General features: G+C 40.2%; 1 protein-coding gene and 1 pseudogene across 1 annotated transcript; both read left to right on the forward strand.

Annotated features, from left to right (window-relative positions):
- Positions 1-601: 601 nt before the first annotated feature.
- On the forward strand, positions 602-3,130 carry LOC136514341 (leucine-rich repeat protein 1-like). The gene is made up of 9 exons (XM_066508320.1): positions 602-707; positions 1,371-1,515; positions 1,667-1,738; positions 1,823-1,966; positions 2,248-2,319; positions 2,421-2,480; positions 2,620-2,699; positions 2,805-2,954; positions 3,054-3,130. The coding sequence occupies exons 1-9, from the start codon at positions 602-604 to the stop codon at positions 3,128-3,130; spliced, it is 906 nt and encodes a 301-aa protein (XP_066364417.1).
- Positions 3,131-6,856: 3,726 nt separating this feature from the next.
- Positions 6,857-11,776, forward strand: LOC136513583 (protein NSP-INTERACTING KINASE 3-like; annotated as a pseudogene).
- Positions 11,777-12,073: the final 297 nt, after the last annotated feature.

The raw sequence follows: 12,073 nt of genomic DNA on the forward strand, positions 1-12,073 counted from the left end.
TTTTGTGACACAAAAACTCTGCCATAGATTGATGGCATTTGTAAAAATAACTGCTAAATCTCAAATGAGGGGTGAACCAACTGTGATAAATGCTTTCCAACCAGCTGTTAAAATATTTGCGTAGTAGTGCATTACCATAAATAACTGCTAAATCTCAAATATGTTTTGTCTAAAAAAAATCCACCAGAAAATAACTCGGGTCCAACAACGGCAGGGCTGCTTCATGCCCCCGTCGCTGAGCGGCCACGATGACTTCACCAGTTCACGACATCTCTGCAGCCTCAGGGCCTCACGCGCGGCGCGCTAACCCTCGCCTGCGGTGCAGCCCCAGCCAGCCACCGGCACCCAAGCCAAAGGCAGGAGCTAGCGGTGCGCTACAGGACAAGCAGGGACCCGCCCGTCCGCGCGCGTTCGCGGCATGCCAAGCATCATAGCGGTGGCGTCACCGCGTCTCCAGTGCCTTTCCCCCACCGAGAGAGGAGAGACTGAGAGAGTCCGTGCCGGCCGGCATTCCCCCGTTAGGAGTAGTGCGGCGGCCATCACCACCAGCAGTTAGCGTTCCCAGTATCCTACTCATCGCGCCATCGCCACCTAGAGCGCCATGGCACTGGACAAGGTTAGGAGTAGTGCGGCGGCCGTGATGGGCCTGGTGGTAGCGGCGGCGGCACTTCTTTCCCCGCCGGCGCCCGGGAGCTTCAACGACGAAGGTAGGTGCCTGGTCGCCGCCTTCATTCCCGCGCCCTCTGTCGCAGGGTTTACAATACCGGTAAGAAAAAAATTTCGGTCCCCAGCGATAAATACGAAATTTCGGAAATTTCGGAAATATCGGTTCAAATTTAAATAAATTTAAATTGAGTTTTAAACAAATTTGGCATCATTTCACTAGAAAAACTCTATAATCCATCATCCATCATAAATTTATATAACATCGACGAAATAACATAATATATCACAGAAGTAGAGCCGCGGTAATACAGTGTGCTGACGGTGGGTGAGCTGCATATACTAGTGCCGTCCAATGTGTGAGTGAGAAAATTAAATAAATTTGAAGAAATTTAGGGCTTTGATAAGACTAGATGATATGGAGGGTCATTTTAGTGTGGTTTGGTGTAATTTTAGAGTGAAAGATGAATTTAACCGAAAAATTTTGACCGATACAAAAAAATTTCGGACCTCAGCGAAAAATGCGATATTTCGGAAATTTCGGCGATATTTCGCCGAAATTGTAAACCCTGCTCTGTCGTCGTGGCAGCCGGGCGCCCGCCGCCGGCCGTCGAGATCATGTGCTCTGCTCACTCGATTCATGGTTCTTCCTGCGGTTTCTGATTTCTTTTGCACTGCACGTCGCCGTCGTGGGGTTCAATATGCAGTGAACACTCTGGTGGAGATAAAAAAGGCGCTGAATGACCCGAGCGGAGTTCTCCGGGCCTGGGACCCGGAGGTGATAGCCGCCGGCGACGAGCTGTGCGACTGGCCCATGGTCGTCTGCAACGTCAAGGACCAAGTTTTCAGGCTGTATGTGTACTCTCCTCGCTTCTGTGGTCTGTGCACGCCTCTGTGATTCATGACGGTCGATCGTCACCGGGAGTACGTCCAGGTCTCCAGGACCTTGTTGGAGTCTGAGCTCATGGCTCTTTTGCTTCTTCTTTTTTTTTTCTGTTTGCAGGGATCTTTCGAACCAAAATCTCTCTGGTACATTGTCGCCGGCGATCGGGAACCTTAGGTCAATGCGAAATCTGTAAGGCTCCATCTATGAATTTCTATTTTTAGTCATTATGTTTATATAGAACATGGATGAGAAGTTTGGTTTGAATGATTGCAGATTATTATGCAACAATTCAATATCTGGCCTTATCCCTGACACAATAGGCCAGATAGTGCATTTGGAAACTCTTGATCTGTCAAACAATCAGTTCACTGGAAGCATCCCAAGTACGCTGGGTGGTCTGGCTCACCTCCAGTATTTGTAAGGCTACTAGATCTTCCTGCAGCATTATTCGAATACTCCAATCTTAAGTGTTACTCCCTTCATTCCAAATTATAAGTCGCTTTGACTTTTTTGCTATATAGATTTTACTATGTATCTAAACATATGTTATATCTAGATACATAGTAAAATTGATCATGTACAAAAAAAAAAGTCAAAGTTACTTATAATTTGGAATGGAAGGAGTACTAACATTCAATGTGTAATATGCTGTTCTTTATTGAAACAAAAATCTTTAAATTGTGCTTGTCTTTGCACAGGGAACTGAACAAAAACAGCTTATCTGGGCATATACCTGATTCACTAGCCACTGCTAGCATGCTCTCCAACCTGTATTTTCTTTTGCTAATCTCCGTCCTGTCATTGTTGCATTGTTCTTTTAATATGTTAGTACATTGTTATAGCCTGCTTGAACTATCCTTTTTCCCCACAGGGATCTCTCCTTTAACAACCTCAGCGGCCCTCTGCCCATTTTTTGCGCAAGTATTGTCAGGTAAGTGATTTTTAGTTCATATTTTTCCTTTTACCTTATAATTACTAATCACCCTGTGACTTAACATGGGCTCTAGGGGTGAAGCAAGTTCGAAATGGCCTTCCCTCTTTCTCATTTAATTACTCTGTCATGTCCTCAGCTTTCAAGGTAATCCATTGCTAAATCCCACTGCACAAGAGCCGCATGATTTCCCCACACCAAAGCCGGCGAATAGTGAAGGTTGTTCCTAGTTCAATTTGGGATGATTTCGATTTTGTCGTACGATTTGAAATCCTATTAATCTTACCTAAATATGCTCATAACAATCATTATCATTTTCTCCAGAAAATTCAGATGTCTTGGATGAAAGAGACCGTATCCTTGATATCCTTGCAGTATGTCTATCAGTTGCTTGCGTAGTGACTACCCTGATTACTGGAGTTATCGTGGTATATCGCTGTCGCCATCGACATGAGCAGGCCGGCGCAGTTGATGGTAATAATTTTTCAAAGCTATATATATGTGTGTTCTTGTTTAACTTTGAGGGCATCTATCCCAAAGGGGGTTATAACAGGTTTATATCTTCCATTGCAGATGTTTCATCGGCTATAAGTCTTACTAACTCTGGTTTATCCCAGTACTCTATTTCTTCCTTGTTTATCCTCCCCTAACAAACTCGTTTAAACATAAAGATATACCATCATGTATGTTTTAGCTAGTTTGGGCTATGATGATACTCTACAAATGAGCCCATCCAACAGAAATGAAGAGTTATGATGGAGATTCCCTATATTTTGGATCTTTTGGTTGGTTTCTTCTCTTCTTTGTGAGTTTCCTCAATTTGTATCATATTTATTTAGTTTTTGCTAAGTCAACACCAATGCACCCAAACAAATTCAAAAAAATTTGTTGAATGATCGTGGTCTTCAATCGAAGAGTTTCTAGTTTTGAGTAGTGGCATGCCAACACAAAAGCATATGCTCGAGCACCAGCGGGCATGGGCCCGTGCATGTAGAGTGACTGAGAGAGGGACGAAGACCAAGGACTGGTCCCTGTCATAGTGCTTCTCTCTCTCTCTCTGAGCTTCTTAGCTGAATCACCATTGAAAATATCATATATAAGAAAAGAAGGAATTCAATCATATAAATGCACCAAAACACTTAACTTTGTAGGGACTATATTAACAATGTCTCAAGTTCATAATAATATTAGAACAAGGTGGTTTAAAAAAGCTTCTCAGAAGTAATAACAAAAGGAAGGCCTGAATAATGGAATAATTACTAGTTTGATGGCATAGATAGCAATGAAGATTCCATAATCTATCTTGATGCTCTTCACCTAACGAGTTTGAGCATCATCAACTATGCCTTGAGAGAAGAGATGAGTGTGACCATAGGACTTCTAGATTTTGGAACCATGTAGCGAATTAGGTACCCTAACAACATACCTGTAAGGGAAAAGATAAAGGTGTGGCCTAATCAAATTTCACCATTCTAGAGTGAAATGCACTACAAGTCCCCTAAACTATTCCTACATTCTCATATGGGTCCATGATTTCTCAAAGTGATTATCGAGGTCCATGAACTTTTCAAAATGGTTCATCCAAGTGTCTAAGGTCCACGATTAGACCTAGAGTGAACTTAGGATGAACCACTTAAGAAATTGTATGATCTAGATGATCATTGTGAGAGATCATGGATCTAGATGAGAACATGGGAATTGTTTAGGGACCTACAGCGCATTTCACCATTCTCAACTTGAATAGTTTGTCTTACGAAATCTTAGGTTTCTTGTGCACCTAACCATACTGGAGGCAGTTTGCGATTAAATTTCCAATGCCATGATACAATAAAGCATTCAATTAATAATGCTATAATGCGGTCCAAGTTAAGAACATTGTTGAGTGAAATTAAAACTACTTTGAACTTTATGCATCACAAAAGTATGAGTAGTGATCTTGGGTCATGGTCCTGATTGTCCTATGTGAAGAAACAAAATCCTTATTACCAACAAATAGAGTTCAATAAACTTTAGGCTAGGCCATGGATTGCCATGAATAATTTTGGGTTCACAAACCTAGCCTCGAGCTTGGCCATCGTACAGTATTAGTCATAGTTGTTTTGTATCATTGAGGACCATATGTTACAAATCCTAGTTAATCCTAGAGAATAATAGGCTGAATTTCCTCTTGAATAGCATTGATCCGACTAAGGGAAGCAAAATCTCCTGCCATATAGCTCAGTTCTAGATGATATAAAAACAAAATATATGGCTGCACTATTATAATGGCTTTGTATTCAATGCATTTTTGTCATTCGGTGCAATTGCTTCAATAGTATGTTTAGGGTACTTGTACATGGGCAAAGCTACTTGAGTCATAGAGACCTATGTTAGTGGAGTCATGCTAGTGTGGTTCAAAGTTTACGCACAATTTCAAGGATTGTTGTATTCTAGTCACAACTACAAAAGAAATTAGGGAAAGCGTTAGCTCATCTCGATTCTAACAAAGGATCATAGTATACATAATATGTTATCACTTCATCACAAGAGAAATACATTATGAAATAAAGTGAATTTATAAAGTAAGTAATAATACAAATATTGTTGGCTATTAACAATTTTATGGATGACAGTATGATATACCTTATATGATAAAAAGGTATAATATACCTAATATGGATATATAAGCCCCTTTTTCCGTCAAATGTGCAGGTGCGCATCATTATATTTAGAAGAAGAAATTCCAAGCGAGCAAGTAGAAAAAACATCCAAAGAAAAAGAAAGATCAGAACAAAAAAACAAAAAGAAGGATTAGAATCTAGCTCATATGACTAATCAATTATTTGGATAAAAAAACAACCACTACTATTACCGCCAAGATCAAGCCGTCAAGGCCATGGCTTTATGGGCCCTTATGGGCCAGCCATAAACCACAATTTGGCCTCATCTTAAATATCTTGCACAACAGCACAAGCATTTGGCGATGCACCTTCGAGCACAAACCTATGTTTCAGCAATCACTAGGCCATTTGGACGACTAATGAGTTGAACCACTTCTTCGAGCATGCATGATACCACCATTATTCTTGAAAAAGCCATATTTTCTTGGTTTGGAGTTTGTTGTTGTAAACTATCCTCTCGAAGCATTGAGAACCAGACTTCCCTAGCAAAAAAAAACACTAGAGGCCAACAAATGTTGGATTGTCTCCTCATCTTGGTCACACAATAGGAGCGTTCAAGGTGGTCAAGCGGGTGCAACCTTATGTTTAATTTTACATCCTATATATACCATGCATTGTACTCTTTCCTTTATGGGAAAAGGGCTAAACTTCACATTTTTGTATTTCCCTTAAAACTTATACATGTAGATTGTGATATTACACTCCTATATGCTTGGGTAGCCAACATGAGTGGTGTCGGGTTGCGGGCCAGCGGTGGATGCGGTTTATGTGAACAGATAAGTGACTATTGATGCTTCCAAATTTTAAGGTATGTTTTGGGGGTGGTAGGTTGGAGGGCTACCGCTGGTCACTCATCGGGGCTTGAAAGGACTCCAAGGGTAATGGGGAGAGGATGGAGAGTGCTATAAAGACGCATCGGGGCTTTGAAGATGACGAAGATCATAGTCGAAGGATTTGTGATCAGGGTCAATGCTGGTCACTAAAGAGGATTTTGAGTGGAAAGAGGGTGGTGGCAGCAGCATTAATTTTGTGGGAGGAAGTGGGAACGGGCATAGGTAAGGGAAGGATCTAGGTTCGCTGGGTATTAGATGTAATGGTTCCACCGTACCATTAGATTCCATGGGAACAAACTCCTCTCTTTTCGTGCCTACACATATAGTTTAAGCTCCAAGATAGTATGATTTTATTCCTTGACCAGTTCTTCTTGCTAGGGCAATAGAACCATTCCATGCGTTTGGATTTTGACCATCATGTTTAGATGATTGACATTCCAGAAAAAAAGCAAACAGTCTTATAGGCACATGTTTTCAGAGCTTAAATTGTACATACTTGAACACAGTAAATTGTATACACCAACACAACAGATGAACTTGTCAAAATTTTCTCTGCGTTTTCCCCTTATGACCATTTCTTTGACTTTGCTATCAAATGATATGCACTTGTTAAGTAATGGGTTCCAAAAAAATATCTTCTGACACACACACACACACACACACACACACACACACACACACACACACACACACACACACACACACACCATTGCTACTCATGTCACAGGTTGCACTTTGTTCTGTATCTTATCTTAGTTCCATTCTTTCTTTTCACTTCATTTTCTGGTACAAATTCCTTCCTATAATGATGAAATGTTCATAGTTTTGCCAAAATGGGGTTCGAGTGGTTTTAACAGTTGTTCCCATTTACCTTTCGATCGCCATGGACTTGCCAAAATGGTTTCTGAAGGCTATTGATAAGAAAAGGAGAGGCTTCCTTTGGAAAGGCCAGGAGCATGCTAATGGTGGTAATTGTTTGGTCGCTTGGGAAAGGGTGCAGCGGCCTCTTGAATATGGTGGCCTTGGGATCCATAACTTAGAACTCCTTGGCTGCGCTTTAAGGATTCGATGGCTGTGGGCTGAGAAAACTGATCCATCAAGACCATGGGCTGGTCTTCTAGTACAAGTCCCCCGGAAGGCTCAGGCCCTCTTCAATATTGCGGTAGATGCCATAGTAGGGAATGGTGAGAAAATTCGGTTCTGGACAGATAGATGGTTAAACGGTCACACCTTGGCTGAGTTGGCCCCCAACCTATTTAATGCTGTCCCCAAACGTACAGCCAAGAGACGTACTGTTGCTCAGGCACTCCAGAACAAAAAATGGGTAGATGACATCAGGGGAGCTCGCACTGTACCAGTCCTCGTCGAGTACCTGCAGCTCTGGGACTTGGTGGATGGAATTTTTCTGTAGCAATAGGTTCCAGATCAATTTACTTGGAAGCTAGCCCAATCTGGTTTATACACAAGTAAATCAGCTTATGCTGCCTTCCTTGTGGCAGCCATCAGGTTTGGTCCTTGGAGAAGAATTTGGAAAAGCTGGGCGCCTCCTCGTTGCAAATTTTTTATCTGGTTGGTTTTCCACAATCGGTGTTGGACGGCCAATCGCCTTGCGAAGAGGGGATTGCCCCATCCTGAGGCTTGCCCATTGTGTGATCAAGCTGAGGAGACTATTCATCATATCCTGGTTGGTTGTGTATTCACTCGTCAATTATGGGCTCGAATCTTCCAATACTTGGGTCTCAGTTCTCTATCGCCAGAACCTACAGCATCTCGTTTCTCTAAATGGTGGTGGAAGGCAATATCGTCAGTGCCCAAGGCGGAACGGAAGGGTCTCAACTCCCTGATAATTTTGATAGCCTAGGAGGTGTGGAAGCAGCGTAACTCATGTGTGTTTGAAAATGCCACGCCAAGCATCCAGGAGGTTCTTAGGGTTGTCAGCACTGAGGGCAATCTTTGGTGCAGGGCTGGAGCAAGAAAGCTCCAGGAACTCTTGGTCAGGGAGCCGGCCGTGGGGGTATAAGGAAGACGGTTTTTGTCTGGTCGACAAGAATTTAGTTTGTGGCGCGCCTATTTTAGTTAAGTGAATGGGTGTGTGTTGGTGGTGTTTTGTACTTGAGTAGGGTCTATTTAGACTCGTGTATTTTATTTCTACCTTAATGAAACGACGCGCAGCTCTCTTGCGTAGTTCGAAAAAAAATAGTTTTGCCAAACAACTTAGTGCAGTTCATAGTTATGATTTTCCCTGGCCCCTTAGTCTTGGACTCTTGGTTTTGTTTCTATTTTTTATTAGCATATAAATATTTGGTTATTTTACATTTGCAGCATTCTTATGTATACTTGATCATTAATGGATACATTTTCACACTTTCAGTTCATCTTGGTCATTTAAAGTTGTACAAGTTTGAGGAGATGAGGATGGTTACCAATAACTTCAGTCAAAACAATATTTTGGGAGAGGGGGGATATGGAATAGTATACAAGGGTTGTTTGCCTGATGGCACTATTGTAGCTGTCAAACGACTGAAGAATCATGCTTTGGATACTGGGGTGATCAATTCCTCACAGAAGTTGAAGTGATAAGCTTGATTCTTCATCGCAATCTCGTTCGCCTATCTGGTTTCTGCGCTACAAACGATGAAAGGCTCCTTCTGTATCCTTACATGCCAAATGGAACAGTCGCTTCTAAATTACAAGGTTAGTATTATGCTTCACTGTCATATATTCTGTACGGTTGCAACATCAAGTGATGTATCTCATGTGGTTAAAAACACAGAAACATTTATTTTTCAGTAAACTGTATTATGAGAAGATTTAGACCTCTCCCTCAAGTATAGGTTCTCTACTTTTTTTTTTAAATAAAGACTGTGGAGCAGAGCTCCCTAGTATATTTAACCCTAGCCTAAAATTCGCTTCCACGGAGAGTTGAATCCAAGACCTTGGGAGTTCTACTAGAATAATCTAACTAACTTAGCTACAGGCTCGTTTGCCATAGGTTCTTTACTTTCCATTTAGAATACTAACAAGGTCCCTCTAACTTTGACCATGTGTTCTTTACTTGTTTAAAAATGCAATTTATTATTCTTAACTAACTTCCAATGCCAAGTATTGTATTAATCATAAAAACTTGCAAAAATTTATGTTCTCTAGGACAAAATAAATTTTGGACTGGAGGTTCAACAACATATGAGTACTATATGACAAATATAATGTGCTTATCTCAAAGTTAATGTCAGATATGTTGTATTGACTGGATATGGTTAATTTAAATTGAGCTCCTACTGTCAATTTTTGTTGGAACCTTTTATATTATATATGAATTAGCAGCATCTTCTCATTATAATCATTTTTTTGCTGCCATTAACTTTTACAGTTTCTACAGTTAAGCTATCATGGCAGTCAATATTTTTGTTTATCACTTTTTGTTCTGGCTTTGTCATATAGTTTCTCCACTTGTCTGTCCTAGAGGTTGAGGTACTAGGTCTGAATAATCCTCTTTGCAGATACGTAGTGTTTCCTAGAAATTCCATATCGAGATCCCATCCTACGCACAATGTGTGTGAGCTTTCAACATTTATACTTCCTTTGGTCCTTCTAAGACAAGCATATCTTTGAGTTAAGCATATGTAGAACTTCATAGCACTGATTCATGCTAAGTGATCAGATGATAACAAACTATATATCCCCACTAGTTGATATATATCTCAATTGCAACAAAGTATCTTACTCTTCTCTTCAAAGAAATTTCAGTTGTAAGAATAGTTTGTTTGTGTGCATGACGCCACTCGTTGAAATTTTCTGATGCAGTGTTTATCTGTTCATAAAGCTTCTACTCAACCTGTATTGCTTTATGGACTCAGACAAACTAACATGTGGTATTAACATGAACCAGATGAGCAAACTGTATGTAGGTTTTTACTTGGAATTTGCAATCATAGTTGAAAGCTTGCTAAAACTATATTCTGAGATTTTTTTTCCTTTCGACAAGCATGTCAAGCTAATTGTTCCTCATTTACTTTGACAGAGTGTGTGAATGGGAAACCATCCCTAGACTGGCCCATGAGAAAGAGGATAGCACTTGACGTGGCACATGGGCTGCTCTATTTTCATGAGAAATGTGATCCTAAGATAATCCATTGTGATATCAAAGCCTCCAACATTCTCCTTGATAAATATCTTGAAGCAATTGTTGAAGATTTTGGATTGGCAAAACTTGTAGATCATGGGGTGTCTCATGTTCTCAAAACAATCCATAGAACACTTGGGCACATACCACCAGATTCTCTGATGACTAGCGATGTGTTTGAGAAGACCGATGTTTTTGCCTTTGGACTCATGTTTATTGAGTTAGTCACTGGTGGTGAGATGCTAGAGCTTCATGAGACTGAGTATCAGAAGGGAAGAATTCTTGAATGGGTAATATTTTTATCTTGTGTTTGTTCAGTGTTGCATTTTCTTTTTTATATGAAAAGAACTTGTTTCATTAGCTTGCTCACATAGAAAAGGTTTCGACATCTCTATGGGCCATACAAGTATATGAGCATGTTATTAAAGATAAATGATTAATGGCCTTGCGTAAATTGATGTTCAAGCAATTAGTTGGAAGAAAAACAAATGGCATTAGGATATCCAAATCTCCAAGTACTCCCTGCGATCCTGAATAAGTCAATTCCTAAAGTTATCTTAAGTCAAACTTTTTTAGGTTTAACCGAATTTATAGGAAAGAGCACCAACATTTATGGCACCATATTAATATCATTAGATACACTATGAAATATATTTTCATATTTGTTCATTTGGTGTCATAAATATTGTTGTATTTTTCTATATATTTGGTCAAACTTGAAAAGTTTGACTTCAGACTCTCTAGGAATTTGTTTATTTAGGGACGGAGGGAGTATATCAAATAAGTGCACATTAAAGATAACTTGTTTACTTTTTTCTCTTGCTTAAACTAACTTCCAATCTCCAACAATATTTCTTGAGTTGTTTGTGTTGAGCATATATAAAAAAACTGAACAAAATCTGTTACTAAAATTAAGATTTTAGTTTTACTATGGATTAGGATGATAGAGTTCAAGTTGGACTATGTATTTAGGTGGCCATGGATATGAGGGTGGCCTCTGTTGGAACAGAAAGGCAACTTAGTAGCAGGCAAGGCCTAAGAGGATATGGCGGGTGGTCCAACAATATATAGGTTGGTGCAGTTAGACCACGGTGGGTGGTCAACCCACCATAACGAGATATAGTGGCTGGCATAAGTTGTCAGAGATATAGTTTGGGTGACATAAGTGTCGATGGTGTACTATGCACCAGTGTTGTTGTCCCGAGGATGTTGGCCATGTTAGTTCAACTTTGTCAACAAATATGATGTCCTTTTTCTAGTTCTCATTATGTAATATTAGGCTATGGTGTGTTTGTTCTTATTTTCTTCCAGTACTATTGGAGGCTGGGAGACCCATTCATCTAATCTGGATGTTGGTCCTGGTTTAAATTGCCATGAACTGCCATTCTCAAACATTTGTGGCTGATCTTTTTCCAGACCAAGGAACTCCTAGAACCAAATCAGCTAAGCTCCTTTGTGGACAAGAAGTTAAGAAAAAACTATGATAGCGCTGAATTGGTGGAGATGGTTCATATAGCATTGCTGTGCACAATGTACAACACTGACCACTGCCCTAGGATGTCTGAAATTCTTAGGATGCTTGAAGGAGAAGATGAGGTTGCAGGGAAATGGGAGACCATGAAAAACATCGAGGAGCCAGGCCCCGACTCCCACACCCATCTGTTCTCTACTCTCGATTAAGATGTAGATAGGAGCAGTTCAATTGAGTTGGAAGCCATTGAGCTCTCAGGGCCAAGATGAACGAACAGACGTTTGCTGTGTTTACATGTAATGATCAATTTCAGAGCCCAAAATGTGATGATAAAGGTACAAAAGTATGTTTTGGACATTAATTTCTTGCACAACATTATCAACTATACTACAAACCAACATCTTAATAAAAGGTATATGAAATACGAATCTATTGATGCGACTTTTGGCACTAGACATACATAAATTTTGACTAACTAATTGTTAAAGTTTATAATGTTTGATTTT

Source organism: Miscanthus floridulus, chromosome 16 (genome assembly GCF_019320115.1).
Source record: "Miscanthus floridulus cultivar M001 chromosome 16, ASM1932011v1, whole genome shotgun sequence".
Lineage (NCBI taxonomy): Eukaryota > Viridiplantae > Streptophyta > Magnoliopsida > Poales > Poaceae > Miscanthus > Miscanthus floridulus.

Excerpts from the sequence above, each read along its gene's own strand:
- LOC136514341 (XM_066508320.1), top strand. The coding sequence starts at position 602 with ATGGCACTGGACAAGGTTAGGAGTAGTGCGGCGGCCGTGATGGGCCTG. Across the intron at positions 1,516-1,666 it reads AAGGACCAAGTTTTCAGGCT|GGATCTTTCGAACCAAAATC; the intron begins GTATGTGTACTC and ends TTCTGTTTGCAG. Across the intron at positions 2,955-3,053 it reads GCAGGCCGGCGCAGTTGATG|ATGTTTCATCGGCTATAAGT; the intron begins GTAATAATTTTT and ends CTTCCATTGCAG.